The 27,663-nt window shown below is 39.8% G+C and overlaps 1 protein-coding gene across 8 annotated transcripts in view; it reads left to right on the top strand.

Moving 5' to 3' along the window:
- LOC109676084 (importin-11) overlaps positions 1-27,663 on the top strand; it is a gene marked incomplete at its 5' end in the record, with an annotated part of 132,332 nt that overhangs the window by 21,513 nt on the left and 83,156 nt on the right. For 7 of the 8 annotated variants that reach the window (XR_012444926.1, XR_012444925.1, XM_074064585.1 and 4 more), the window contains 6 exon segments: positions 1,781-1,907; positions 2,776-2,809; positions 3,123-3,163; positions 4,816-4,932; positions 7,656-7,769; positions 24,317-24,432. Coding sequence is in view for 6 of the 8 variants with exons in the window: in XM_074064585.1 (XP_073920686.1) it covers positions 1,781-1,907; positions 2,776-2,809; positions 3,123-3,163; positions 4,816-4,932; positions 7,656-7,769; positions 24,317-24,432 (549 nt within the window). 8 annotated transcript variants of the gene reach the window in all.

The raw sequence follows: 27,663 nt of genomic DNA, 5'->3' as shown, positions 1-27,663 counted from the left end.
TTCATTCATCCATTTGTTCTTTAATACAGATACTAATTTTTTAGGGGGTGGAGAGGTGGTACTGAGGTTCGAACACAGGGCCTCATGCTTGCTAGGCAGGCAGTCTGCTACTTGAGCTTTGTCACCTCCCCAGATGTCAATTTTTTTCTTTTTTTGTTGTTGTTGTTGTTTTACGGTATTGGTGTTTGAACACAGATCCTATGCCTCGAGCCACTCCACCAACCCTTTTTTTTTTTTCCTTTGGTGAATGGTTTTCTCCAGATAGGGTTTCTTGAACCATTTGCCCTGGCTGGCTTCGAACCACAATCCTCATGATCTCTGCCTCTTGAATAGCTAGGATTGCAGGTGTGACACACTGGCGCCCGGCTCCTAATATATTTTAAGTTACATAGTTGACATGAATTATATTTGTTAGAGTGCTAAAGTAGACTAGTGTTGCTCATACTTTAATGTACACACGACTCACCTGGTGGATAATATTGTTAAAAATGCAGGTTCGTTTTAGTAGGCCAATTCTCTCAATCCCAGAATCGTGATGCTGCTGGTTCAGGTACCATACTTTAAGGAACAAAAGTCTGCCTGGAAGGTTCTTGGATCTTGTAATTTGCCCTTCCTGAGCTTTGTTCTTTTTATCTGGAACAGAGTTGAATATGGTAATCTCCAAGATCTCAGGTCAAAAATTGATGGCAATTCACTTCAGTCTGTACAAACCTTGTTAGGTCTGCCTCTGTGACTTTGTTCAAACAGTTCCTAGTTCTTTAAATGGCATTTTTCCATTTTTCTGCCCAAGTAACATTTATCAAATTCTGTCTCCCTTTGCCAACTCTTCCTTTTCTGACATTTGAATATACTGCTTTATATTCTTGAATTCCTTGAGGTGAGTTATACAGCTTTTGAGGGTGGGAAATATTTATATATATTTTTTGCAATGTTAGGGAGGAGTTTTTCTGTGTGTTTGATGATGATCTTTTAAGATTGTAGTTTCCTTTAAGAACATAGCTTGTTCATTACCTTCTTCTATTTACACTCAAAAGTAAGTATTTATCACAGTGCCACTAAAAGATACCGTATGAATAGAATTCTTGGATACAAATGTTTTGAACTTTGTAATTTTTCTTCTTGCCTAAGAAAAATCTTAAGGAACTTTCATTTCCTTTAGCAAAGACTATCACATAAAAATAAATGTGTGTACATGTTATTGCTTATACTTTACAATTTAAAACTGAAAGCCATTATGTTTATAATCTGAGTCACATTCTATACTTGGGTACCTCTTTCAAAATCAGACCATTTGACATCAATAAGCTTTTATCATCATCATCATCATCATTATTATTATTATTATAATTATCATCATCATCAGTGCCGGGGGTCAAATGCAGGGGAAGGGCTCTACCACTGAGCTGTATCACCAGCCCTTGGTATTTTGAGAGAAGGTCTCACTTTATAACTCAAGACTGGTCTTGAATTCTGTGTGTAACCCAAGCTGGCCTTCAGCTCTAGATCCTCCTGCCTCTACCTCCTGAGAGCTGAGATTACAGGCTATTCTTTAGTGCAACAGAATCAGGGATACTATGTATGTGACTAAGAAATTTCATTTTTTTAGATGAGGATTTTATTTTTATTTTATACTGTGAAACATTGAGAAGTAGCTTTTAAGCTTTCATGTAAATGCAGATTGCATTTATTACTACATTTCAGTTTAAATGATGAAATTAATGAGTGAGATAGACTTCTTAAGATATTGAACATTGCAATTTCATGATTTTTCCCCACCTAGGTATAAGCCATTGCGGCGCAGGGTGATTTGGCTCATCGGTCAGTGGATTTCTGTGAAAGTGAAGTCCGACTTAAAACCCATGCTATATGAGGCAATCTGTAACTTGCTTCAAGATCAAGATTTAGTGGTATGTCACTCTGCCTCAGAAGCTACTCCAGAACTCTTTTCTTTCTGAATAATGGGTTCAAAGGGGAAGCTAGTTGCTATTACAGGTATGGAAAGTATAGCACCTAAGACAGTAATGGACTCTTTTACAGAGGAGAAGGTAGAATTTGTCATGGTTTGAGTTCATGCTGTTTTATCTGGAACAACTTAGCTGATAAAGTCAGAGGTAAAACTTGAGAGAATAAGAAGGTTATGTTGTAATGATACGATTTCCCGAGATATATGCTGGTACACAAAGGAAGTAGAATTACGGAGGTCAGGGTCTTGCGTAAAACCTTTCTGTATTTGTAAATTTTGGAATTTAGAAAATCTCAGATATATCCTTTGGGTATTCCAAGGGTTTGCTGAAAATGAAGTTTAGGGAGGGGAGTTTGTGTTCCTTCTCCTTTCCCGCTTTTTCCTCCTTGTCTGCTCCTATACCTTACTTAGGCATCTTCCCGCTCTCTCAGCCCCACCCTGTTTTTCTTCCTTCTCAGTCTTCTCTTTTTCCCTTGGCATCTCCCACGTGTTAATCTCCCTCAGTCCTATGTTCTCCATGTACTTACTGGCTAACTAATTTTCTTCCCGGGAGCAGCCACTGGAATAAAGGTTCCTTAAGCAAATTATAGAAAAGTATAAAGGGCAGGAATAAACGATACTTTATTTTTTCTTTTTATCTTGGGAGAAACTAAAGGGACCTATTATTTCCACATATCATAATGCTTCATGTCTTTAATAGTAACAACAATAAAGGAAGTGATATGGAATACAGTTTCTTTTTCATTAAATGCTAACTCATGTTCTAGAATGATTCTAGAATACTTAAAAACTCATAGTATACTTTGTTTTAGGTCCGGATTGAAACAGCTACAACTCTGAAGCTAAATATCCTTTTAAAAATCTAAACGTACTTCAATGCAAAGAAGCTTGTTAACTTACTTATTTTTTTATTTATTCACTCTGTTCCCTTATTCATGAATGCATGTGTGCAGTGGTTGAACCTAGGGCCTTGTGCATGGTAAGCAAGTACTCTGCCGCCGTGCTACATCCCTAACCCTGTCAACACTTTTGCATTATTTTGTGGCAGTGATTCGTGAGACCTCAAAATGTAGTTTTGAATGATTTGCTGTATTTTTATATCGGTTTTTCTCTTGATAAACTTCATGTATTAGTTCTCAGGTCCTTAACTGCTTTTTACCTGTTGATGATTTTGAATTCAGAACAGATCAGTTTTTACCGGTAAGAATAGCCATCGCCAAGATTTATAACAACTTCTACTTATAGCTTTTGAATACGAATATTGCTTTGTAGCTGGGATTTTATATATGCTTATGTGTATGTATGCGTGCTGCTTATTAATGTTGAATTTTAAAGTAGACTGAATTATTTTAGGGGACGTAATTTTATTTGTAACTATTCATTTGACTTTCTTTATTCATAGCAGGTCATGACTTCCACATTTTTCTCACAATTATTAAATATATTATTTTCATTTTATGTATGCCTGTTACTTTTATTCCATATGTTATTTCCCTATATTATTTGTGTACATATGTCTGTCTGTATCTTATACTAAATTGCAAAATACTTGGAAGATCCGACCACCAAGTCAGGCTCATCTTTGTACTGTTTTTCTTTCTTTCTTTTTTTTGGTGGAACTGGAGTTGAACTCTGGGCTTTTTGCTTGCAGAGCAAGCGCTCTACTCCTTGAGCCACACCTCTAGTTCATTTTGTCCTGAGTATTTTGGAGATAGGGTCTTGTGAACTATTTGCCCGGGCAGGCCTCCCAGTCTCAGCCTCCCCAGTAGCTAGGATTAGAGACGTGAGCTGCTGGCACCCAGTTCATCTTTGTAGTCTTTATTCAGTCTCCAGCACCTAGCATGGTGTTTTCACATAGTTGGTGTTCAGTAAGTACTCGTTAAATATGTCGGTAAGATTGGGCTGGCAGTGTTTGTTCTTACGAGGACTAGGTGAACAGAAAGTTATATAATAAAATATCTGTATACGCCTGTGGCCATCAGAGATGTGGGAACTTGTAGAGCAGTAATTTTTTTTCTTTAGGAAAATGATCACTGAGCTGGGCACCAGTAGCTCACACCTGTAATCATAGCTTGTTGGGAGGTTGAGATCAGAAGGCTCACAGTTCACGGCCAACCTAGAGAAATGGTTAACGAGACCCCCATCTCCAAAATAGTCAGAGCAAATGGGCTTGGAGGTGTGACTCAAGAGGTAGAGTTCCTGCTTTGAAAGCTCGAAGCCCTGGGTTCAAACCCCAGTCTCATTCTCCAGAAAAACAATCACTGGGTATTTTTAGATGAAAGAAATGTATTTTAGAAATTTGTGTAAAAATGAGGGAAATTAAATTCTCCCGGAACATAACTAAACCCCAAAAAGAATCACAAAAATGCACCAATTACCTGATTGAACAAGTGTTATTTTTTGTAAAAGTCCCTGTGATTGTCAGTTTCCCAACATATAATTTTCATATTATACGTCAAAGCCAGATAGTTGGCCGTTTGAGTGCAATAATTAGTGTCCTTTTGCCTAACCACATAGGTCCTGCATTTTGTGATTGGCGACAGACATACGTGGAAGAATAGTGACTGGTCACTGTTAACAGCTTAGTTGACAGAATAAAATTTAAACATACACAGCTTAGGCAGTCTTTAAACATCATTCCTTTTGTGGAAGATGAAGATTCTTAAACGGACGCATTTAATAGTAATAAAAAGAATTCTGTCTTCCACATTGGCAGCTTGTTTAAGTGTTGCTAATGTTTTGCTGTTTACCCTTTATTGCGTTTACATTGGGATTTGTTTCTCATTTCCATCGGTGTATGGAAGAGATCTTTACATTTCTCTTCTGAACCTTGGCTTTTCTTTGACTTGCAGTATTTGGAGACCATGTTCACACAACTTTTTCAGTTACTGCAGCAAGTTACAGAATGTGACACAAAGATGCACGTTTTGCATGTCCTTTCCTGTGTGATTGAAAGAGTCAATGTGCAGGTAATTTTGTTGTAAAACATGAAAATAAATGTCAGAGAGGTAAGTAGGATGTGGAGAAACGTGGGTTGTGACTTCAGTTCTATATTCAAAATTGAAATATGTGAATTTTAAAAAATGACTAAGAAAATTGAAATAATAAAATTGTGTCAACAGTGTGGAAGTGCCGGGTGCCAGCAGCTCACGCCTGTAATCCTAGCTCCTCAGGAGGCAGAGATCGATCAGAAGGATCACGGTTCAAAGCCAGCCCCCTGGGCAAATAGTTTGCAAGACCCTATCTCAAAAAAACCCTTCACAAAAATTGGGCTGGTGGAGTGGCTCAAGGTGAAGGCCCTGAGTTCAAGCCCCAGTACTGCAAAACAAAACAACAAACAATGTTGAGGTGTTTAAAAAGTAGAATATTCAGTGGCTTAGAAGATCAAATTTATGCTTAATAACATTGAAATTCAGTGTGCTTGAGGGAATAGCGAAAGTATCTTACAAATACAAATTTCTTTGGTAGTCTATATTTTTTACTTTTTTTTTTTTTTTTGTGGTACTTAAGCTTGAACTCAGGGCCTTCACCTTGAGCCACTCCGCCAGCCCTTTCTCATGATGGGTGTTTTCGAGAGAGAGTCTTATGAACTCTTTGCCCGGGGTGGCTTCAAACCTAGATCCTCCTGCTCACTGCCTCCTGAGTAGGTAGGATTACAGGCGTGAGCCACTAGCGACCAACTTACGGTTTTTACTTTTTAAAAATTAAATGTTCTCCTTTCTAACCACGTTATATCCACACTTCATGTCAAATGATGATAAAGTTCTTAATATCTGAATTATTCAGCTTTCCCTTATCATCTGCGATCTGTAAAGAAATTGATAATCCAGGAAGCTGCATTACACCATGTGGCTTTTTATGCCCTAGCTCACCACTATGTGAAAAGCACTGAAGTGCTGGGGATGTAGCTCAGTGGTAGAGCACTTTCCTAGCATATACAAGGGTTCAGTCTCCAGCATCACAAAAACAAAAACAAAAGAGGGAAGTACATTTCAGGTAGGACAGAAGACATGGTTCAAAGGGAAGAGCACTCGCCTAGCAAACGCAAGGCTCTGAGTATATACCCCAGTACTGCAAAACAAAACAAAACAAAATAGAACAAAATGAAACACAGATGCTGACATAACTGCGAGGTGTTAGGAAAAGATATCTAATTTCACAGACTTCGTGTCTACTCTTTCTTGTGTTCTAATGTACAAAATGGAAAAAAGATAATTCTGAGCTAATCTAAGTCAGTGTTCAGATGTCCAATAATGCACTTTTTAGTCTCCCACTTTCCACTCCATTGGAATATGTTTGACTTTTGTGTCCCCACTCTGTCTTCTTTAATCCTCTTATAATTCATAGCATATACTTTCCCTGTGCTGTTCCTTGGAATGTGTTTCCTCCATTCGTTCAAAGCCAAATCAGGCTTCTTTTCCTTACCAGTAGATTGTGCTGTTACATACCACTTTTAGTTGAGTATGAACGAGATGAGGTACTTTAAAACCTGTGTTTTGCAAATTAATTGTCGTACTTTTTAAGCTAATTGGAGAGGTCTTGAGATAGAACATTTAGCGAAATAGAGGCAGTGCTCAATAAATATTAACTATGTATTATAATAGCGCAACTTAAGTATTTAAAGTAATGTAACACCAGGCAAATAAATGTGTGATAATAAGATAGTACACGTTTCTTAGTATTCAGTTCTATTTCACTGCAATATGTGGAGAAATACTTCTTATTTCCACCATTACCACCAACAGGGAATAAATCATACAGCTGTTTGCTAAACTGTTGTAGAGTATGATGTTGAATGCACAGAACAGAGAAGCCCTTTCTCGGAGTAAATTTTAATTTAAATCCATGAGATTCAAATAATTCCGAAGCTGTATTTTGGGCTAATATTTCTGTTTCATCACCAGTGATACACTACTCAGGGCAATTTCAAATACTATGATCTTACATTCAGAGCAATTTTAAATATTATGATCCTGTACCTGGAGCCGGAGTGGTAGGTCTTCAGTGTAGGTCTGTTTTATTTTTCAAGACAGTCACTGTCAAGCTATGCTGTGTTTCAGGGCTACTTTATTAAGTGGAGTAAGCTAATTCGTAGTGGGCATTAACAGTTTTGTCCTCTGAATGTGGTTTTCTTCCTTTGTGCTTCTGTCATACCCTGTGTACACCCTCATCATTGCACTGTCCTTTTTCATTGTGATGGCTGCTATAGCTTCTTTGCACCCTTTCCTTTGCAATGCCTTGCCCTCATGGCTTGACACTTGGGACAGTGTCATCAGGAAGTTTTTGAATGAATGAATAAATGCTGACTCTTTTTAAAATATAGTGTAATTTCTACATAGATGAGGTGTTTTATTGAAGACTCAGGGTGCAACAGTATTTTCTATTAACCTCTAAAGAATGTTGCTTTGTATTCCTAATTTTTTTTCATTCGGTAAATTTGATACTTGTTTAAAGTTAGCAAAAATAAAATTAATTATTAAAATTCTTAAAAATATCCTCCGTAGAGCTCTGGGTCTCTGTGTACTATCTGATTTATTATTAAAAGCACATATGCTTAATTTGTTGCATTTAGCAAGTGAATATTAAATAACTTGTTGCCCGAGATTGAATTCTTCTCTGTAAGTGTTTCTCAAAGTAAATTGCTTTCTTCATTAGTGGAGTTCTACCGCTTCCCCTTCTTCTGTTTTGGCAGATACGACCGTATGTAGGACGTTTAGTACAATATTTGCCTCTTCTTTGGAAGCAGAGTGAAGAACACAATATGTTGAGATGTGCTATTCTGACAACCCTTATTCATCTTGTTCAGGTAAGTCACTTCTCCATAGAGTTTCTTAGTTCTGGTCTTTTCTAAACTGTTTCTTTGTTTGCTTGTGATTTAATGGTGGTGAAAAGTTTCACATTTTACTTTATTTTTTTTTATGTGAACCAAACAGTTTTAGAAACAATTTTTGTGTGTTTATTTTGAACATCTTTTGTAGGACGTTTGAAAACTATTCTCTACGTTTCTAATGCAGATTTCTCCCATCGAATATACTAGTCTCCGGGAATCATAAACTCATGATTTGTGCTGTCCCTTGTTCCACACTCTTTATTTGTACTTTTTCCTTGATTTAATTTAAAAAATCATTCCCTTTCATAATGTGGGAAGGTAGAAAAGCAGGTGAGCTGGTTTTAAGAGAGAGGAGTGAATTTGATTTCAGTATTGTGACTTTGAAGGGCTGATACATGCAGTAGTTAGGGAGAAACCCAAAACTTCAGGATGAACTGGACCTTCGTTCTCATTTGAACTATTAAAAGTGAACTGTAGTCTTGCAGTGACATTATTGAGCGGGATGAACTTAAGGCCAAGGATTAAAATATCTGAGTATGAGGATGCTCAAGAATTTTACTGAACTCAAGTTCATGTTTGAGAAATTTTCCTTTGGGGAGATGTCCCTCTAAACTAACAACTGATACTGTGAAACTTTATTCGGTACCTTGACACTGTTTTGGATGTGAACATATTCTTTCTGTAAATGTTTATGGGTGAGTTTTACCATTACAAACTCTAAACACAATTTTAGACAGATGGTTAAACACACACACGAACCCACAAGTCGGGACCTCAGAACTCAAGGGTTTTACCATGTTAGCCACACCGTTAGTCCTTTCGCTTTCAGTTTGTTTTTTATATAGGGTCTGGTGCTTTTGTCATTGGACGACAGTGCTCCTTTCTCTTGCCTGTCAAGTAGCTGGGATTGCAGGAGTGTGCCAGCAAGCTGGACCCCACACAGTATTTTTAAAGCCCTTTTCCCTCCATTTTTTTTTTTTTTTATTCTGGTAAGACTCACAGAAAATGAGTTTTGCAATCTTAGCCAATGTAAGTGTGCAGTTCTGGCACTAAATTTATTCATATTCTGCAACCATCAAGACATCTACCTCAGTAAATTTTTCCTGTTATAAAAGTGAAAGTATATCTTTAAGTAATAATACTCCCTAACCCTGTGCTAAAGTACTCTTTAAACATCAGTCTCTTCTTGTCTGTCATTTAATTCTCATGATTATCCTATAAAGATTATGCTCCCTTTGTAGAGTAGCATAACAAGATCTAAGTGACTAACCTGCAGTTACATTTGTAAGTCACAAAACAAAGAGTGACCCCAGCTCTTTTGTATTATCTGCATATTCCTTGGCTCCATTGATTTTGGGGCTATGTTGAAGCAGAGCATTATGGCAGTAGGAGCAAGCAACAGAAGCTACTTAAGTAACCTCTAGGAGGACAGGAAGCAGATAGAGTCTATGGATAAAGTATAGCTCCCAAGGACATGCCCCCAGTGATCCACTTTCTCCAGCTAGGCTCTTTGTTCTAAAGTTTTCAGAATCTCCCAAAATAGCACCACCGGCTGGACCAAGACTTTTAACAGTGAGCTGTGGGGGACATTTGAAACCATGTCCGTATCCTAGGAATGAGAGAATACGGTTTTTTTTTTTTTTCTTTAAAGGCTTATGTTAATCAGGTTTAGATTGATGAAAGCATGAGCTTATAAGATTTCTTTTTTTAAATGAAAAGTAACTGCTTAGTTCTTGGCTATTTTCTGTTTTGTTGCAGAATCTCCATTCAGCTCTGTTAATTGGATCTTTTAGGTTTTTAAAATCTTTCTAGTTCTAATATATAGCATGCTTTATTTGTTTTTGTTTTTGTTTTTTTTTATCCTGTAGTATTGGGTTTTGAACTCAGGATGTTGTACTTGCTAGGTAGGCACTGTACCATTCAAAACGTGCCCATAACTTGTTTATTTTCAGTTTAAACGTTTTTGCGTTATCTCTTGACTTTCTTACATACAAGATGAAGATTTAACCCTTATCCATCTGTGTCTCTCCTATCCCTGTATATCCCAAATGTAGTTATAGTGTAATTTAAGTTGGGTACCTTTTGGTGATGCATGGATGACATGCGCAGGAATTTCAGATGCTCAGGGTTCTTGAGCCTGCTCTGAGAATGAAAGCACAGACAGACTCTAACAGCAGAGGTCAGAAAGATTTTATTTGCAGAGAATTTAGTTGGAGAAAAGAGAAGAGAAAGACTGCATATTGGAGAATGCAGGGAGACCCGGAAACCTGGTGATCCTGTGGGTCAGGGTGGGGAGTGGGTTTTATAGCCTAGTTTGCATTGCCTGATGGCAGGAGATGCCTTTCAGATGCAAACAGGCATTTCCTAGGGAGGAGAAGTGTCTCCTTGACCTCCTGAGGTCTGTCCTTCAGTCCTTCATTCCCCCCTCTCAGTGGTCGCCCTGACTGCTGTTAGGAATAGGGACCACGAAGTCTGTTCAGTAACTGCTTCCTGCTGACAGGGGGTGACGAAGGGGTCCGCAGCATCAGGGCTGACCACAAGAGAGGTTGTCAAGGGGACCACAGTAGTATGTCGTTTTCATCTCCACCAGAGGCCTTTGTAGTTTGATGGATTCTAGGCGAGAAGAAACAAACTTGACAAGTAAGTTTAAAATGCAAGGCCCGAACACAAGCAAGAGAATAAGGGCAACTATAGGCCCCAGAAAGTGTAGGAACCAAGTCCTGGAGGGAAGCCAGGATTTTATTTGTTCCCATACCTGAGTAGAAACCTGAGTTTCAGGAGATTGCTCCCGGAGCCATTTAGCCTGTTGGAGAATGTAATCTGCACGTTCCTCTACAATGCCTGAAGTGTTTATATATGTGCAACAGGAAGTATTGGCAATGGCACATACCCCCGCTTGCTTGGCCAAAAGAAAATCTAGGGCCAGGCGGTGGTCCGTTACCATACAGGCAAGGGACGACAAAGGCTTTTGCGTGTCCTTAATGGCAAGGCCTGCCTGGTCTGAGGTGTCCTCTACCACTTTGGTTAGGTTTTTTGCAGTTACATGATTGGCAGTTACCCCATAGCTGATTCCAGCAAGGGCTGCAACTAATGCTGTTACCCCTAAAACTATTAAAGTAACCTCTCTTATTTCTGTGGGAAGCTGTTCCTATTGTAGTTAGCATTTCTCTTTTCTTCCAAATGGCTGCATGAGCATGCAGGATCAGGAAGGTATACTTAGAATCTGTATAGATGTTGACTCTCGTTCTTTTGACAGTCTTAGGGCTTCTGTTAGGGCCACTAATTCTGCCAATTGAGCACTTGTATTAGGAGGAAGAGGACCTGATTTGAAGGTGCCAAATTTTGTCACAACTGCAAACCCTGCATGTCTGACACCATTCCTGACAAAGGAACCGCCATCAGTGTATAATTCTAGATCTGGGTTTTTTAAGGGCTGATCAGTTAAGTCACGTTGGGCAGCATAATTTTCCATAAGTACCTCCTCACATGAGTGCTCAGGATTTCCCTCTGCCTCTGGTAAAAGGGATGCAGGATTTAGGCTCTGACAGTTCCTTAAAGTTATTTCTGTCCCTCCCAGAAGCTGGGCCTGATATTTAAGTAGACGGCTGTCAGATAGCCAAAGTTCTCTTTTTGAGTTTAAAATTCCCCCTAGGTCGTGTGGGGTATAAACAGTTAGGGGGCGGTTTAGGATAAGTTTCTGAGCTTCAAGCACTAGAAGGCTTACTGCAGCATTGCTCTGAGGCATCCTGGCCATCCCTTGGCTACCTGATCTAACTCTTTGCTTAAGTAGCCTACTGGCTGGGAGTGATGCTCCGGAGCTGAGTTACCATGCCCAAGGCCAGTTCTCCCTTTTCATAGACATATAATTGAAACTTGTCTTGTACTGGGAGACCCAGGGCGGGAGCTGTCATCAGAGCCTTTTTTAACCCGTGGAATGCATTTTCTGGCTTGTCATCCCATTCAATAAAGGGCTGGGTATCCTTCTGTGCTTCCTTAAGGGTTTGATATAAAGGCCTGGCTAGATCTGCATATCCCAGGATCCAAATTCTACAGTATCCTGTGACACCCAAAAAGGCCCTCAATTGTTTTAGAGTTTTAGGTAGAGGAAACGTCAGGATTGGACAGATTCTGTCTTCTCCTAGAGACCTCATTTCTTTCTCCAGGACAAGACCTAAATATGTAACCCTAGACTGACACAATTGGGCTTTTTCTTTAGAGGTCTTATAACCTCTATCTGCTAAGAAGTCTAGTAAGGACTAAGTGGCTCGTGAAATGACAGGCTCATTTGGTCCACAGAGCAGGAGGTCATGTACATATTGTAGCAGAGTAGCTTGTGGATGTTGCCACTCTGCCAAGTCTTGGGTTAGAGCTAACCCAAAGAGGTGGGGGCTGTCTCTGAATCCCTGGGAGAGGACAGTCCAAGTGACCTGTCCAGACTTTCTTGTGGGGTCCTCAAAGGCAAAGATAGGTTGACTTTTAGGGTGTAAGGGAATGCAAAAGAAGGCATCTTTTAAATCCAGGACAGAGTAGTAAGTAGTACCCGGAGGTATTTGGGCTAAAAGTGTATAGGGATTTGGAACTACAGGATGGAGAGGCACTACTGCTTCGTTGATCAGGCGGAGATCCTGGACTAGCCTCCATTTGTTAGGTCCCTTCCTGACACCGAGAATAGGAGTATTGTATGGGCTGGAGCATTCTGTTAGCAGTCCCTGTCTCTTTAAGTCTTTGATTATGGGAATTAGCCCCTCCTTAACTTCTGGCTTTAAAGGATATTGTTTTTGATGGGGAAACCAGGAGGGGTCCTTGAGATGAATTAGGACTGGGGCAGCTGTTCGTGCCTGTCCCACAGTGTGTCCATCCATCCACACCATGGGGTCTACTTGTTCCTCTATTAGGGGCAAGCAAAAGTACTGCCCTGGGGGTAAAAGTAGCTGTACCCCCAATTTGGATAGAAGGTCTCGCCCTAGCAGAGGAGTAGGGGTTTCTGGGACAATTAAAAAGGAGTGACAGAAATGGAAATCTCCCCAGGAGCAGGCTAAAGGCTGAGTGAAATAACATTCTAGAGGCTGGCCTGATATGCCTTGAACAGTAATTTTCTTGGAGGACCTGGGTCCGGGAAGAGAAAGGAATAGCTGAGATGCTGGCTCCAGTATCGATAAGGAGGCTGACCTTGTGCTTAATTTGGGGCTCTTCTGCTTTTACAGTGGTTACAGAAGCCTGTATGGGAGGCCCCAGGACCCGTCATTGGGTGGGAGGCTCTGACCTCGGTTCCCCTGAGAACCGGGGACAGTGTGCCTTCCAATGTTTTCCCCAACAAATGGGGCAGGGTCCGGGAGGTAGCTTTCTCCGTGGCCACTCCCTCCTAAAATGTCCGGCCTGTCCACATTGAAAGCATGTCCTTGGGTTTGGACTTCGCCCCAGGGGAGCCTCTGAGGGCTGTGATCAGAGCCTCCTGCCGCTTATCCTTTCTCTTTTCCCTTTCCAGGTCCTTCCTTTCTTTTTCTAAGTCCCTGTAATAGTATACAGACGTGGCTACACGGACCAATTGGTCCATATCTCTGCTCCCTTCAGCCACCACTTTCTGAAGCTTTTTACGGATATCTAGTGCTGACTATGTTAGAAATTTATCTTTTAGGACGATTTCCTCTTCCTGTGACTCTGGTATAATGTTGGTATGCTTTTGTAAAGCATCTTTAAGCCTCTGTAGGAAAGCTACTGGAGTTTCTAAGGGTCCTTGCTGTACAGCTGTGACTTGGGAGTAATTAAGAGGTTTTACCTTGGCTCTCCTTAGTCCCTCAAGAATGCAGTGGGTGAAGTGGTTATGACTTTCATTTATCCTTGTCATTTTCAGGGTCCCACTTAGGGTCATACCTAGGCACTGCCTGATCTCCTGTTGGAATTGGGAATCGAGGCTCCCTTCTAGGTATCCAATGTCTTTGTCTTTCTTCTCCCTCCCCCTCCTCCTCCTGTGAGGGCCCAGTAGGAGACAGGCCTGTAGGGCCGCTTTTATCTAAGTGATAATTGTCTCCAGCTGTGACTGCCTGATCTAGAACCCGCTGTTTCTCCAGAGAAGTGAGTGTCTTCGATAGTAATAGCATTACATCTTTCCAGCTCAGTTCAAAGTTTTGGCTGACTTCTCTGTTAATGCCTGGATGTACTGATCTGGATTTTCTGTGTAATTTCCTAAATCCTTTTTTATTTCTTTAAGTTCACTCACTCTAAAAGGAACATGAGCTCTGTGCCCTCCAGGAATTAACTGGAGGGGGTAGAGTCCTGTGGGACAGCATCCAGGGTGTGAGGTAGCTGGGTAAGGGGGAAGAGGGGGAGCTGATGGAGCATTAGATGGGTTTTTTTGCTCAAGGGAGTTTGGGGGCTTTTTGCAAAGGGTTACCATGGTCTGGGTATCTAGCCTGCATTTGTTTAGCCATTCTGGGTGGTTTCTTAGGAAAAAGAACAATTGAACGTACGGAACTTCGGTCCATTTTCCCTCCTTTTTACAGAACATATCTAATTGAAGAATGGTATTATAATTAATGCTCCCTCCTTCTGGCCATCTTTCCTCATCTCCCAGAGGATACTGTGGCCAAGCCTGGGTGCAGTAAAACTTGAGTTGCTTTTGCTGAAGACTTTCTGGATCAAGATCTTTCTAATGTTTTAATAAGCAGGCAAGGGGGGATCCTTCCTGGATCCTTGAGGCTTGATTTCCCATCTAAAAAGGGAAACAAGGGAAAATTGGTCACCTTAACAGAGGTTTCTCCTTTTATCTAAGCGTCCCCAGATAAGGAGAAACTGTAGTGGGAGAGGGCGTCCCGCTCTCCCTTGCTCCTTTCCACTGCCACTCGTGGGTAGAGTCGTGGAGGATTTACAAATAGATATCTCAGTTGCACCCACCCCCCTGAGATGATCTTTGACCAACCTCCCATCTATTTTGACTTGCCTGTTTGCCCTGCGACACAAGTAGGCCTAGTTCTCCTCTATCAGCTGAACGCTTGTAATTAAAAAGTAACTCTATCAAAGTAACCAAGAGGGCTTGCATAGCCAGAAGGAGGACCCCTTTAGAGGCATGGATGGGGACTCTTGATGAAGTAGACTTTTGTTCCCCCTATATATCCTGTGAGGCATATATGCTTTCTGTGAAAGGAGAGAGAGAGAGAGAGAGCATCTGGAGGCTTTTGCTCTGGTAAGGGGCAAAAAACGGAGACCTGAGGTTTTTGCCTTTTAACTGTTTTTTTTTTTTTTTTTTTTTTTTTTTGTCTTTCCCTGAGGGCAGGCTGCGGAACCTGTTTAACCAGTTAATCTGATGCTTGACAAAGACAGTTAAGCCTAAATTGAAGACTAGCACTTTCTGATGCCTGTAGGTATTTTTCCCAAACTCCCTGAAGAAAGAAGGTCACTGCTATTTACAGCAAAGGTGGGGAGGGGGACACTCATCCTGAACTGCCTGGGAAAGGGGAAGGAGAGGCTGAGGGTTGAGGAAAAAGAGAGTTTCCAGGCTCAACGCGTGACGGATTATTGATCATCCCTGCTGTCCAGGTCGATCCTGCCCAAAGGCAGTACTGGAGCACTGGAAGCAAGAGGTGACCTCCACTCTCGAGCCACATAAACCGTGAAGAAAGCATGAGAGATCTGATTGTCTGTTTGCTGGGACATGACTGGGGAAGTCCAAGACTTAGCCGCCTTTGGGGCCTCAGGGCGGGTCAGAGAGTTGCGTCTCCAGCCTTTGGGTGACACCGGGGAGTGCCCCGGCCAGAACACCTTTTGTGGCTTGAAGACAAACTTTCCTTTCCACCGGCTGTTCTTGGACCTCCCCTTAAGCTGGTCAGATCTTGAAAGAGAGTGTTAGCGTTTAAGGAGAGGAAAAAAGAAAAAGCACTGAAGTCGAGTTCCACCCAAGTAGCACTGGCAGTGCAGTACAAACCCCTGCCCGGCCTCTGAGTTTCCTCAGATTGCCTGCCGTACAGCTGTAGTGGGCTTGGACCTTTTCCTCGGTTTCCCAAGGAAGAAACCCTCCCTAACAAGACAGAGAGAGAGGGAGAAAAGGTGGACCTGAGAGTTCCACCGTAGCTAGGCCGTGGTGGGGGGGTCTCTCCTGGAAAACAGACTCCACCGGAGTGCCGGACGCTCACGGTCACATTCCTAGGCAGTCTTTCCCATTTGGCACAACCTATACCGACCTCAGGTGAAGGCTGGTCCCTTTGAGGTCGCCAAATATGATGGACGGATGACATGCACAGGAATTTCAGATGCTCAGGGTTCTTGAGCCTGCTCTGAGAATGAAAGCACAGACAGACTCTAACAGCAGAGGTCGGAAGGATTTTATTTGCAGAGGATTTAGTTGGAGAAAAGAGAAGAGAAAGACTGCATATTGGAGAATGCAGGAGGACCCGGAAACCGGTGATCCCGTGGGAGTGGGTTTTATAGCCTAGTTTGCATTGCCTGATGGCAGGAGATGCCTTTCAGATGCAAACAGGCATTTCCTAGGGAGGAGAAGTGTCTCCTTGACCTCCTGAGGTCTGTCCTTCAGTCCTTCATTGGTTCATTTTTTATGAGATTAGAAAAAGGTGTTGATGGCATCATTGCTTCATTATTTTGTTTTTTGTACACCATCTTCGTGCTCTTTATCCCTGTATTAATAATTTCGTTTGCTTAGTGTTTGAGTTTCTATTGCCTCGCAACAAATTGCTGTAAGCTTGGTGGTTTAAAAAAACGACCATTTAGGCTGGTTGGGGTGGCTAAGGTCTTTAATTTCAGCTACTCAGGTGGAGCTAGAAGGCCTTAGTTTGAGGCCATCTAGGGAAAAAGTAGGAAGATCCAATCTCAAACACAAGCTGGAGGTGGTGGCACACACTTGGGGGTCCCCGCTACTCTGGAAGCCTAGGTCATCCAGGCAGAAGCGTGAGATCCTATCTGATAAACAAACGAAAAGCAAAAGGATAGGCAGTAGAGGTAGAGGATAAAGTGGTAGAGGTTTGCCTCGCAAGGATGAGGCCCTGAGTTCAATCTCCGGTACAAACCAACCAACCAGTCAACAGCCTGTCCATGTAGTAGCTCATAGATTTTTAGGTCTGAAGTCTGACATGCCATTTCTGAATTCTCTGATCAGTGTCTAACAGGCTGAAATTGAGGTGTATACCAGGTTCTTCCGTGAGGTTTTGAGGAGGAATCTGTTTCTACACTGATTCAGCTTTTTGTCAGAATTCAGCTGGAAATCACTTGGACTGAGGTCCCACTTTATTTGATAACTGTCAGTTGCGGGCACCTCTCACTCCTTAGAGTCCCACCCAGATTCCTTGACAAGTCTCCAGTGAGCATGTCAAATCTCCTCATGCCATGAATCTGGGACTTCCCCTTATGCTACTAGCCAGAGAAAACTCTTTTTAAAAAGGGCTCACATAAGTCAGTCAGGCCCACATGGATAATCTTTCTTAAGGTCAGTTGATTTGAGACCTTCCTTGTATCTGTAAGATCTCTTCACAATAGTATTATCTAGATTAACGTTTGCTTGCATAAGCAGGGGAATGGTCTGTGTATTCCAGGGTAAAGAATCTTAACCAGTCATCTTAGATTTCTGCCTACTGCCCTTAGTTTTGTGTGTAATTAAACCCTTACTTTTCACCTGTTGTTTAAACATTCCTTCATTATGGCCAGACACACCAGGTAGTTGGTGAGTTTTATTGTCTTGAAGAAATACGAAATCTTCTTATGCATTTTAGTTTGGACTGGCTGTACTTTATGCTTGTGCACAGCTGTTGTAACTGGATCCCCTTTCGCTGCTGTGAAAAGGATTCTTCTTGCCTGTTTCCTGTGTGTCATTTTATTGTCCTGTTCTCTCTTTCTGATGTACCTTTCTGCAAAAGGTACATGGGTGGCAAATCTTTCTGAGATTTTGCATATGCTAAAACGTCTTTATTCTACTTTCATGTAAATTAGTAGTTTAGCTCCACAGAATTTTAGAGACATTTTTCCTTTGTCTTAATAGCTTCCAGAGTTGCTCTAGGAATCCTAAAGTCATTCTCATTCTTGATTGAGTCATCTCTTCTTGCCCTGTATGGCAACTTGTATGATTATCTCTGTGTTTCTGTTTTCATTTTCATGATGATGTGGGGAAGTTTTCATCCCATTGTTCTGGACATGCAGACATTAAAAACTCATGTTCTTGGATTTTAGGGAACTGTTACATTTTATTGATTAGTTCTTACCCTTCATGTTTTTCTTTTCCTCTTTCTGTACTTTTTGTTACGTAGATGGTGGATATTCTGAACAAGTCCTGTAATTTTCTTTCTGTTTCTTTCCAGCTTTGTTTTGTCTGTGTACTTTTGCTCTGCTTTCTGGGAGATTTCCTCAGTGTTATCTTTCAGATTTTTGTGGGGTTTTCTTTCCTGCTGTGATGTTTTAATGTCTATGAGCCAGTTTTTTACATGAATAATCCTTTAGTACATTTTATTTTTGTTTAGTGAATTCAGTGTTTTATTTTACCATGATTAGTGATTGATTTTTTTCAAACTTTCATCTCTGCGTGGTCTCTGTTTCCTTCCAGATACTTTCTGTTTGTTTTGTTATCTATTTTTCATGTTAGATATTTTCATAGGTGTTGCTATTTGGTTGGCTATTTTATTTGTTTACCTCTATTATGAAAAATTTGAAGTATACACAAAAGAAGACAGGTACATTTGTAAGCACCTCTAAACTTCAAGAACAATCAACATTTTGTCTATAAATTTAGGAGTGGGCACCAAAGAGCTGAGTGGAAGGACTGTGTGTGTGGGCACATACTGATTTGTAACTTTCCCCTTAAAGATGAATTAGCTAGGTTATGTGGGAAAACATTCCATATTAACATTTTGATACCTTTTCTTAATGAAGCATCCTTCAAGCTCCTGCCTATTGCAGGTTAATACAATTTTCTTGTTTTATAACATACCCCTAGTCTTCATTACTTGGTGTTTCCTTGTCTTGAAGCCATCTGCTTTTACCTTACCAGAAAATAAACAGCCACTTTCTTGGCTAGTTCAGAGGGCCAGTTGTGCACCTGCTTGTGGGTGTGTATGAGATTTTGGAATCAAATTGTGTTTTTAAACACCGTCTACAAGTTCTCTTTATTATTAACACTTCTTCACTGGACAGGCCCCTTCCCCCCAAACATACACTGTCATATTTCTCAAAATACTTGGAACCAGAGGGTGGCTGGGGTATAATTTCTCACTAGGTAGACAGACAGTGGTTTGTGTCAATTGTGTATGGAAATATATTAAAAAGGAACAGTTGTTTTGGAAGACAATGAGTTGGTTCAGTACTAGACTTTTATTTACATGTTAATGAAACATGAAAAGAAAGCTAAAATCTAGAGGGTGCTAGTCCTGTTTTTTTTCTTAAATTAAAAAAAATAGCTATACATTCATAGGCAAGTACCATGACAGTTCAGTTTCCCCTTGTATAATTGTGCTTAAGTTGATGTAACCACCCCTCCCATGCACTTCCTCATTTTCCCCCCATTCCCTTATCAGCATGTTGCCTTGTGTCTTGTTCCTGTGCAGATGTGATGTATTTCATTTATTATTTATATCTTTTTTTCCTTCTTTTCCTCCTCCCTTGGTCTCCCCTACCAATCTCACTTTTGGATACATGTTCTGTATTTATTATATTGCTTGTATTTGTACCGGGCCTGTATTCCACATATGAGAGAAGACATTTGACCTTTGGCTTTCTGGGCCTGAACTTCACTTAAGATAGTGTTCTCCAGTTCCATCCCTTTACCTTCAAATGACCAAATTTTATTCTTCTTTATGGCTGAATAAAATCCCGTTGTATATAAATATCATATTTTCTTAACCCATTCTTCAATTGTAGGGCATCTTGGCTATTTTCATATCTTGGCTATTTTCATAGCTTGGCTATTGTGAATAATGCTGCAGTAAATATGGGTGTACAGGTGCCTTTATTGTAATCTACTTACATTTCTTCCGGTATGTCCCTAGCGGTGGTATTGCTGGATCATGTGGTAGTTCTAGTTTTAGTGTGTTGAGGAGCCTCCATACTTTTTTTCCAGAGTGGTAGTACTAATTTACATTCCCACCAACAATGTATGAGGGTTCCTTATTCCCTACTTCCTTGTCAACATTTGTTGTTTGTGTTCTTGACCATAGCCATTCTGACAAGAGTGAGGTCTTAACATGGTTTTGTTTTTCATTTTCTTTATGACAAGGGACGTTGAGCATTTCTTCATTTGCTTTTTGGCCACTTGAACTTAATTCCTTTGAAAAGTTCTGTTTAGTTCATTTGCCCATTTCTTCATTGGGTCTTTGATATTTTGGGAGTTTCGTTTTTTGAGCTCCCTGTACTGGTTATTACTCCTTTGACATACTTACAGCTGGCAAAGATTTTTCTCCTATTCTGTGGGTTTCCTCTTTTGTGTGGTGACCATTTCTTTTGTTGTACAGAGAAACTTTTTAGTTTTGTTGTACAGAGACGCTTTCCAGTTTTGTTGTACAGAGACGCTTTCTCTTAGATGCTGAGCCATTAGAGTTCTGTTTAGGAAGTTCTTGCCTATGCCTATATGTTCCAGTGTATTTCCTACTCTTCCCTGCACTAGCTTCAAGGTTTCAGGCCTTACATTTAGGACTTTGGTCTACTTTGAGTTGATAATGGTATAGGTTGAGAGACAGGGATCTAGTTCAGTCTTCTACAAATGGATATCCAGTTTTCCCAGCAACATTTGTTGAACAGGCTGTCTTTTGTCCAGCATAGATTTTGGGCACCTTTGTCAACAATCAGGTGGGTATAGCTGCCTGGATTCATATCCTCCAATAGTTTTCTTAATAACTAATGGGTTTTATTTGTGAGTTTTCATAGTATCATAGGCAATGTCTTAGCTTTACTGAGGGCCCAGATTGCACGCAAATTTACTTAAATCTCCATGTCAGGGATTGGCCCATTTCTTCAGCCACTAGATTACAAGGCATTGAATTTCCTTCCGTAGGCTTTGACTAAGAGAGACTTTGTGTGTTTAGCAGTTACTGGTTTTAGTTTTGCTAATGCTAGTTTATTTTGCTTCTTTGAATAGGTACTTGAGTAGGTAAATTCTTTTTTTTTTCCATTTTTCTTTCATTATTCATATGTGCATACAAGGCTTGGGTCATTTCTCCCCCCTGCCCCCACCCCATCCCTTACCACCCAGCTCCCCCCCCTCAATACCCAGCAGAAACTATTTTGCCCTTATCTCTAATTTTGTTGTAGAGAGAATATAAGCAATAATAGGAAGGAACAAGGGTTTTTGCCGGTTGAGATAAGGATAGCTATACAGGGCATTGACTCACATTGATTTCCTGTGCGTGGGTGTTACCTTCTAGGTTAATTCTTTTTGATCTAACCTTTTCTCTAGTACCTGTTCCCCTTCTCCTATTGGCCTCAGTTGCTTTAAGGTATCTGCTTTAGTTTTTCTGCGTTAAGGGCAACAAATGCTAGCTAGTTTTTTAGGTGTCTTACCTATCCTCACCCCTCCCTTGTGTGCTCTCGCTTTTATCATGTGCTCACAGTCCAATCCCCTTGTTGTGTTTGCCCTTGATCTAATGTCCACATATGAGGGAGAACATACGATTTTTGGTCTTTTGGGCCAGGCTAACCTCACTCAGAATGATGTTCTCCAATTCCATCCATTTACCAGCGAATGATAACATTTCGTTCTTCTTCATGGCTGCATAAAATTCCATTGTGTATAGATACCACATTTTCTTAATCCATTCGTCAGTGGTGGGGCATCTTGGCTGTTTCCATAACTTGGCTATTGTGAATAGTGCCGCAATATACATGGGCGTGCAGGTGCCTCTGGAGTAACAGTCTTTTGGGTATATCCCCAAGAGTGGTATTGCTGGATCAAATGGTAGATCGATGTCCAGCTTTTTAAGTAGCCTCCAAATTTTTTTCCAGAGTGGTTGTACTAGTCTACATTCCCACCAACAGTGTAAGAGGGTTCCTTTTTCCCCGCATCCTCGCCAACACCTGTTGTTGGTGGTGTTGCTGATGATGGCTATTCTAACAGGGGTGAGGTGGGAGTAGGTAAATTCTAACCTTTCTAGGGAATTTTCAGTCTACTTGATAATGTATGTGAACATGACCAGTTTTACCATATTCTCTCTCTCTCTCTCTCTCTCTCTCTCTCTCTCTCTCTCTCTGTATCTCTCTCTCTCCCTCTCTCTCCCTTTTTCTCCCTCCCTCCCTCTCTGTCGTGGTCTAATTCCTCTTTTTGTGAAAAGTCTGATCTATGGTGAGTGGAATTTAACTGAATTTTACGGCCCAATACACTACTTAATGAAATAATGTGCATTTTAATAGTTGTCTGCCTTTGCAAAACTCTATAAGGTGTTTGAAATTATTTTTTCTTAGAAAGAGGGTCAAATTTCCCCTTACCATATTTAAGAATAAACTTTATCTGAAGTGTTTATGCTCCACAGATAATGATCAACTGAAAGACAAATACTGCATGAGCTCATATGTGGATAAAAAAAAAAAAGTTGAGCTCAACAGTAGAAAGGTGATTGCTAGCAGGTAAAACAGGGAAATGATTTGGGTGACAGACACAACATTTCCATTAGGCAGAAGGAAGAAATTCTGGAGATTTATTGTTGACATGGTGCCTATAGTGAAATGCAATGTATTATTCACTCAAAGTACAATAAAAAAATAAAAATATGTTAGCAAAAAAACATATGTATATATTTTGCAGCCTTGTAATTGGCTATAAACTGTATTGACATTTTAAACATCTCTTAAGTGAGAAGATATTTGATAGTTTATTTTGTTTTCTTTCCATGCTTATTAGATTATGGAATTCATTATAGCTTAGAGATTGAGTTTTAATTCTTCTGTTTCCTTCTGAAGTACCTTTACTGTGATACACCAAGTCCACCTCTCAAAAGACCAGCTAGACTCTCTTTTCCTCGGTCTTTGTGTTCTTGATTCATTAAAAATATAACAAAAATTCTCCACTTAAAATAGTATGCATGTATTTTTTTAAAGATAAAAACAGTGAAAAAAAAAAAAAAAACCTTTTTGCTCTCTGTCCAGTGTCTTTTTTCTCTTTCCCATATCTAACTATTACTAATAGTTTTTTTCTCTTTGCTTTCAGAACTATTGTTGCTCACATACTCAATGTATATGTATATTTAAATATTCTTTGGCATGTACTGTTGGTATATACACGTTTGTACCTTTTAGGCCCAATTTGTAATTATTATTTTTATTATATTTTGGTGGGACTGGGGTTTGAACTCGGGCCTTTGAACTTGCAAAGCAGGCACTCTTTGGCTTGAGCCACACCTCCAGTCCATTTTGCCCTGGTTATTTTGCGGGTGGGGTCTTGTGAACTGTTTGAGCAGGCTGGCCTCAAACCACCATCCTCCAGCTCTCAACCTCCCAAGCTGCTAGGATTATAGGTGTGAACTACTCGTGCTGGGCTGTAATAATTTTTTAGATTTTTTTCATTCCATGTCACTTTTTTCCATGACCATTCAGTATTCTAAAATATGGATGTACCATAATTTGTTTTATTGATGAACATTTAGTTTAGGTTCATTTTACATTAGTTACTTAGGTGAGAATGTTTATATAATTTAAAATGCCAATGTTATCTGGGCGCTAGTGGCTCACACTTGTAACCCTAGCCATTCAGGAGGCGCAGAGATCAGGAGGATCATGGTTCAAAGCCAGCCTGGGCAGACAGTTCGAGAGCCCCTATCTTGAAAATACCCAGTACGCAAAAGGGCTGGTGTTGTCACTCAAGTGGTAGAGCGGCTGCGTAGCAAGCGTAGAGTCCTCAGAGTTCAAACTCCAGGACCACCAAAACAGGAACAACAACAAAATGCCGATGTTGATACCTTTTCTGTAGTCACAAGGAAGGGAAAATAAGTATTTGTTAAACAGGTTGAGCATTCCTAATGTGAAATTCATATTGCTCCAAAATCTGAGACTGTGGGGACACCAACATGATACTACTTGTGGAATAGTCCATCTCTGACCTCATGGGATGGGTCAGAGTCCAGAATGCAGACACACTAAAAATATGGCATAAAACTTCCTTCAGGATATATATATATGTTGTATGTGAAACATAAAAACATTTTGTGTTTAGACTTGGTTCTTATTCCCAAGTTATATTATGTATATGCAAACATTTAAAAAAAAAACAAACCCTGTGAGATCAGAATCATTTCTAGTTCTGATTATTTCAGAGAAAGAATATTCAACCTGTACGCGGAATCTCTTGAAATGAGCAGATGTGTGTCACCTTGGCATATGGATATATTCTTAAATTGCCATTATGCAGTTGAATAGTATTTTTTTATTCTTGCTTTCTAATAATAAACAGAAGTAGCATTGTGTTACTAGTGCCTATAATTAGGACTCGCTAAATGACTCAATTTATTTTTTATAAATTGGCTTCAGGGCCTTTTTGATGATTGGTAATTTTTTGATGCGGGGGGAGGGACCTTACAGTGCCTTATCATAAGTTGTATTTTTACTTCCCATAGGGATTAGGAGCAGACAGCAAGAACCTGTACCCTTTCCTGCTCCCAGTTATCCAACTGAGTACAGATCTTTCCCAGCCTCCACATGTCTATCTTCTGGAAGATGGTTTAGAATTATGGTAAGAGGAAAATCTTGATACCATGGATCATTTTTTTTTTTTTTCCTGGCCTTCCCTACTTTTATGCCAACCAAGTAATGGTCACGTAACAGGGCTTTAGCTATTCAGCATGTAAAACTAAGTGTGTGAAATTGGTTTTCCCAACTTGTTAACCTAACAGCGCCTCCTTTTGGCAGCTGCCGCTAAGTGTAGGCTTACGATAGACAAAGTTTAAGAGGGAAATTGTAGTAGGAACTCTGCTGCATTTCTTCTTGGGGAATTTGGCAGATTTATCAGTATTGCACATTTAACCAATTAATGTGTTTGTGAAAGATATGTAAGTTTTCAAAGGATTATGTAAACAGTGTAATAATAAAAATGCATTGTCCTGTTAATGATAATTAGTTTTTTCTTAGCATTAAGTTATTTGTACAAGAAAAAGTTGTAGAGCACTGTTTAAAAAAAAAATCAAATATATTAATAGTTAAGTTTCTCTAAGTGAATGAATCAGGCTATAAATTTCATAATATATTTTTCTGAGGGGGCTAAACTCATATTTGTAATTACACAGATACAGGTGCCAATTCCACTTAATACCACTGCGTTCCATTTATGATTCACATAAGTTGTTCATCATCGGTGAGCCTTGGTTTCTTTATGTGTAAAATTAGAAAAAGTAATTCCCACCTCCTGTGGTCGTCATGAGGATGAGAGAGGGTTTGCTAATGTGATTAGCACTTCATAGATGCTATTTAAAGTCTTGAATATATAATATTTCCTAGGAAGAGAAAGGCAGCTAGAGAATAATCTGCCCAGGACAGAATCCTAATGATTTAAAACATTTTGTGGGCAGGCGAGGAAACATCTAAGAAGATAGAAAAGAGCTGTCTACTGGACTAGTAGGAAAACCAAGCCAAGAGAGATTTACTTCCTGGAAGAGGGAGTGGCACCTCTGTGTCAAGTGTTGTTGATTGTCCTAGTAAGGTAGTATAGAGAAGTGAATTCTTTCACAAGGAGAGGATGGGAGGGTTTTCAGTGGGGTGGTGAGAACAGAAATTAGCATTAGAGCAGAGCAAAGAATGAGTTGGAGATAAGTAAGTGCAGACTGAGCATCAGTAACTAGTGGGCCTTTACTGGAAAGAGGGATATAGACTGTAAGGCTGATGTAGAGGAATGAGTAAGGCTGAATTGAGAGAGTAGGATAATGGAAGGAGACAAGCAGGGGTGGGATTGAGAGCTCAGGCGCACAGGTTGACTTTTGATAACACTAAGGATACTTCATATTAACAGGAGCTATGTAGGAGGGTGGATTTCTGAACTTTGTAGTGTGATGAGATAGGAAGGAATTTCGTCTAATGCCTTATGTTTTCTCAGTAAGTTTTGAAGCACGTTCATCAGCTGGTAGTTAGGCGTTGAAATAGGAGTGCATGCAAGATGCAATAGGTCTGTGCAGGAGAGAAGTTACAAAGAATGAAAATTTGAACTTACCAGTTGATGTGTGGTCATGGATGTGAAGTAAAACTTTCAGCCCAATTATATGATTTTTTTTTTTTCTTGGCAATTTTCCTCTTGAGCCATTTCACTAGAGATTTGTGAAAGAAACAGTTTTGTGTTTGACTCTTTTCTGTTTAATTTCTGCTCTCATATACGATGAGGGAATGAATACTGTAGGCAGTAAGCAGTATCAGGTATACCATTAAATTTAGTATGATCCTCGTTTACACCGGGTATAGTGGTCCGTGCCTGTATTTCCAGCTACTCAGGAGGTAGAGATGAGGAGGATCAAGGTTCAAAGACGGCACGGGCAAAAAGTTATCGAGACCCCACATCAAAAGATAAGCTGGATGTGGTGGTGGCTCCTGTCATCCAGCTACATGGGAAAGCATAGGTAGGAGGATCAGGGTCTAAGGCCAGCGCTCTCTCCCCCCACCCCACGCCCAATAAAAACTTGCAGACCGTATTTGGGAAAATACTCTGTATCACTTTGGCCACACCCCTAATCTGAATTACACTTTTAGTACTTTTAAATATTATTAAAATTTATTTTGGTAACTTTGTCTAATTTTATATGTTCCTCTCTTTTTAAGTGAGTTGGATCTATGATCTACACTTTGTGATACTGTTTGATATTTTGGGCAGTTTCACAATTTAAAGTAATTTTCCTTATACTAGAATTATTTTTATAAGGTATTCTTTGTACATTTAAAGAACTAAGTAATAACTGGAAATGGACCCATGATGTGTGCTAGGGGTTTATTTATGATTTTGATAACATGTTCAGAGTTTGTTCCTCAGATACTAATTTGTACCTATTTATTTTGCTTTTGATTTTTTGGGGGGAAAGGTGGTACTGGGTGTTTGAACTCAAAGTCTTGTGCTTGCTGGGCAGTTGCTCTACACTTTGGCCATGTCCCAGCGTGGCTTTTGATTTTGACACTTGGTCCCTTAAAAGTACTGATAAAAAAACTTGTGTATGCTTGTTGTCTCTCTGCTATTCATACTTTCATTCTTACTTTACTTCTTTTTAAAGTACATTTATTAGGACTTTTTCATTATCAAGACAAAACTTTCTCTTAGATTTATAAATTCTGTGTTTCTGTCCTTTTCATAATTTATTTCTGCTTCATACTTTTTACTTCCTACATTTAATTGTAGGTATGTTTTTCTATAGACCTGTAAGAGAAGAGTCTAATTTATTACCTTTCTTTTTCTTACTAGGTGCCAAAACATTTAGGGCTCTGACGTTGTTTTGGAGTATAATTGCCTATTTCCCACAGGCTTTGATACACAGTGTCCTACTTTTTATTTTGGTGATAGCATTACAGGTTTTTTTAATGACATCTTTGTGCCATTATTGTTTATTTTCGCAGTTATTAGAGCATATGATTCAGGTCTAGATTTATTATGTTACCTTTATAATATGTGGCTTATAAAATATTTTCTTTAAATTTAGTATGAATTTTCAGGGCACTAGCACCATTTTGGTAATACATTTACACACCAGTGCAGTGATTATATGAAAGACGTAGGCTTTTATATGCATTTGTTCTTTTAAAATTATCAGTTGTATAGTTCACATTTATTATGTTGCTCTCCTTGACACTGATTTACTAAAATAATCCCATTCAGTTTTCTGTGTGTCAGTGTGTCTTTTTAGTTCTTTTTTTTTTTTTTTTTTAATTTATACGTTTTAAAAAAATAACCTCACTATAGAACATTTTGGTGTTTTGGTACTTTCTTACGTTGTTTATT

The sequence above is a fragment of the Castor canadensis genome, unplaced genomic scaffold (assembly GCF_047511655.1).
Source record: "Castor canadensis unplaced genomic scaffold, mCasCan1.hap1v2 HAP1_SCAFFOLD_114, whole genome shotgun sequence".
Lineage (NCBI taxonomy): Eukaryota > Metazoa > Chordata > Mammalia > Rodentia > Castoridae > Castor > Castor canadensis.
The sequence above is the reverse complement of the archived record's forward strand: the minus strand, read 5'-3'. Positions and strand labels throughout refer to the sequence as shown.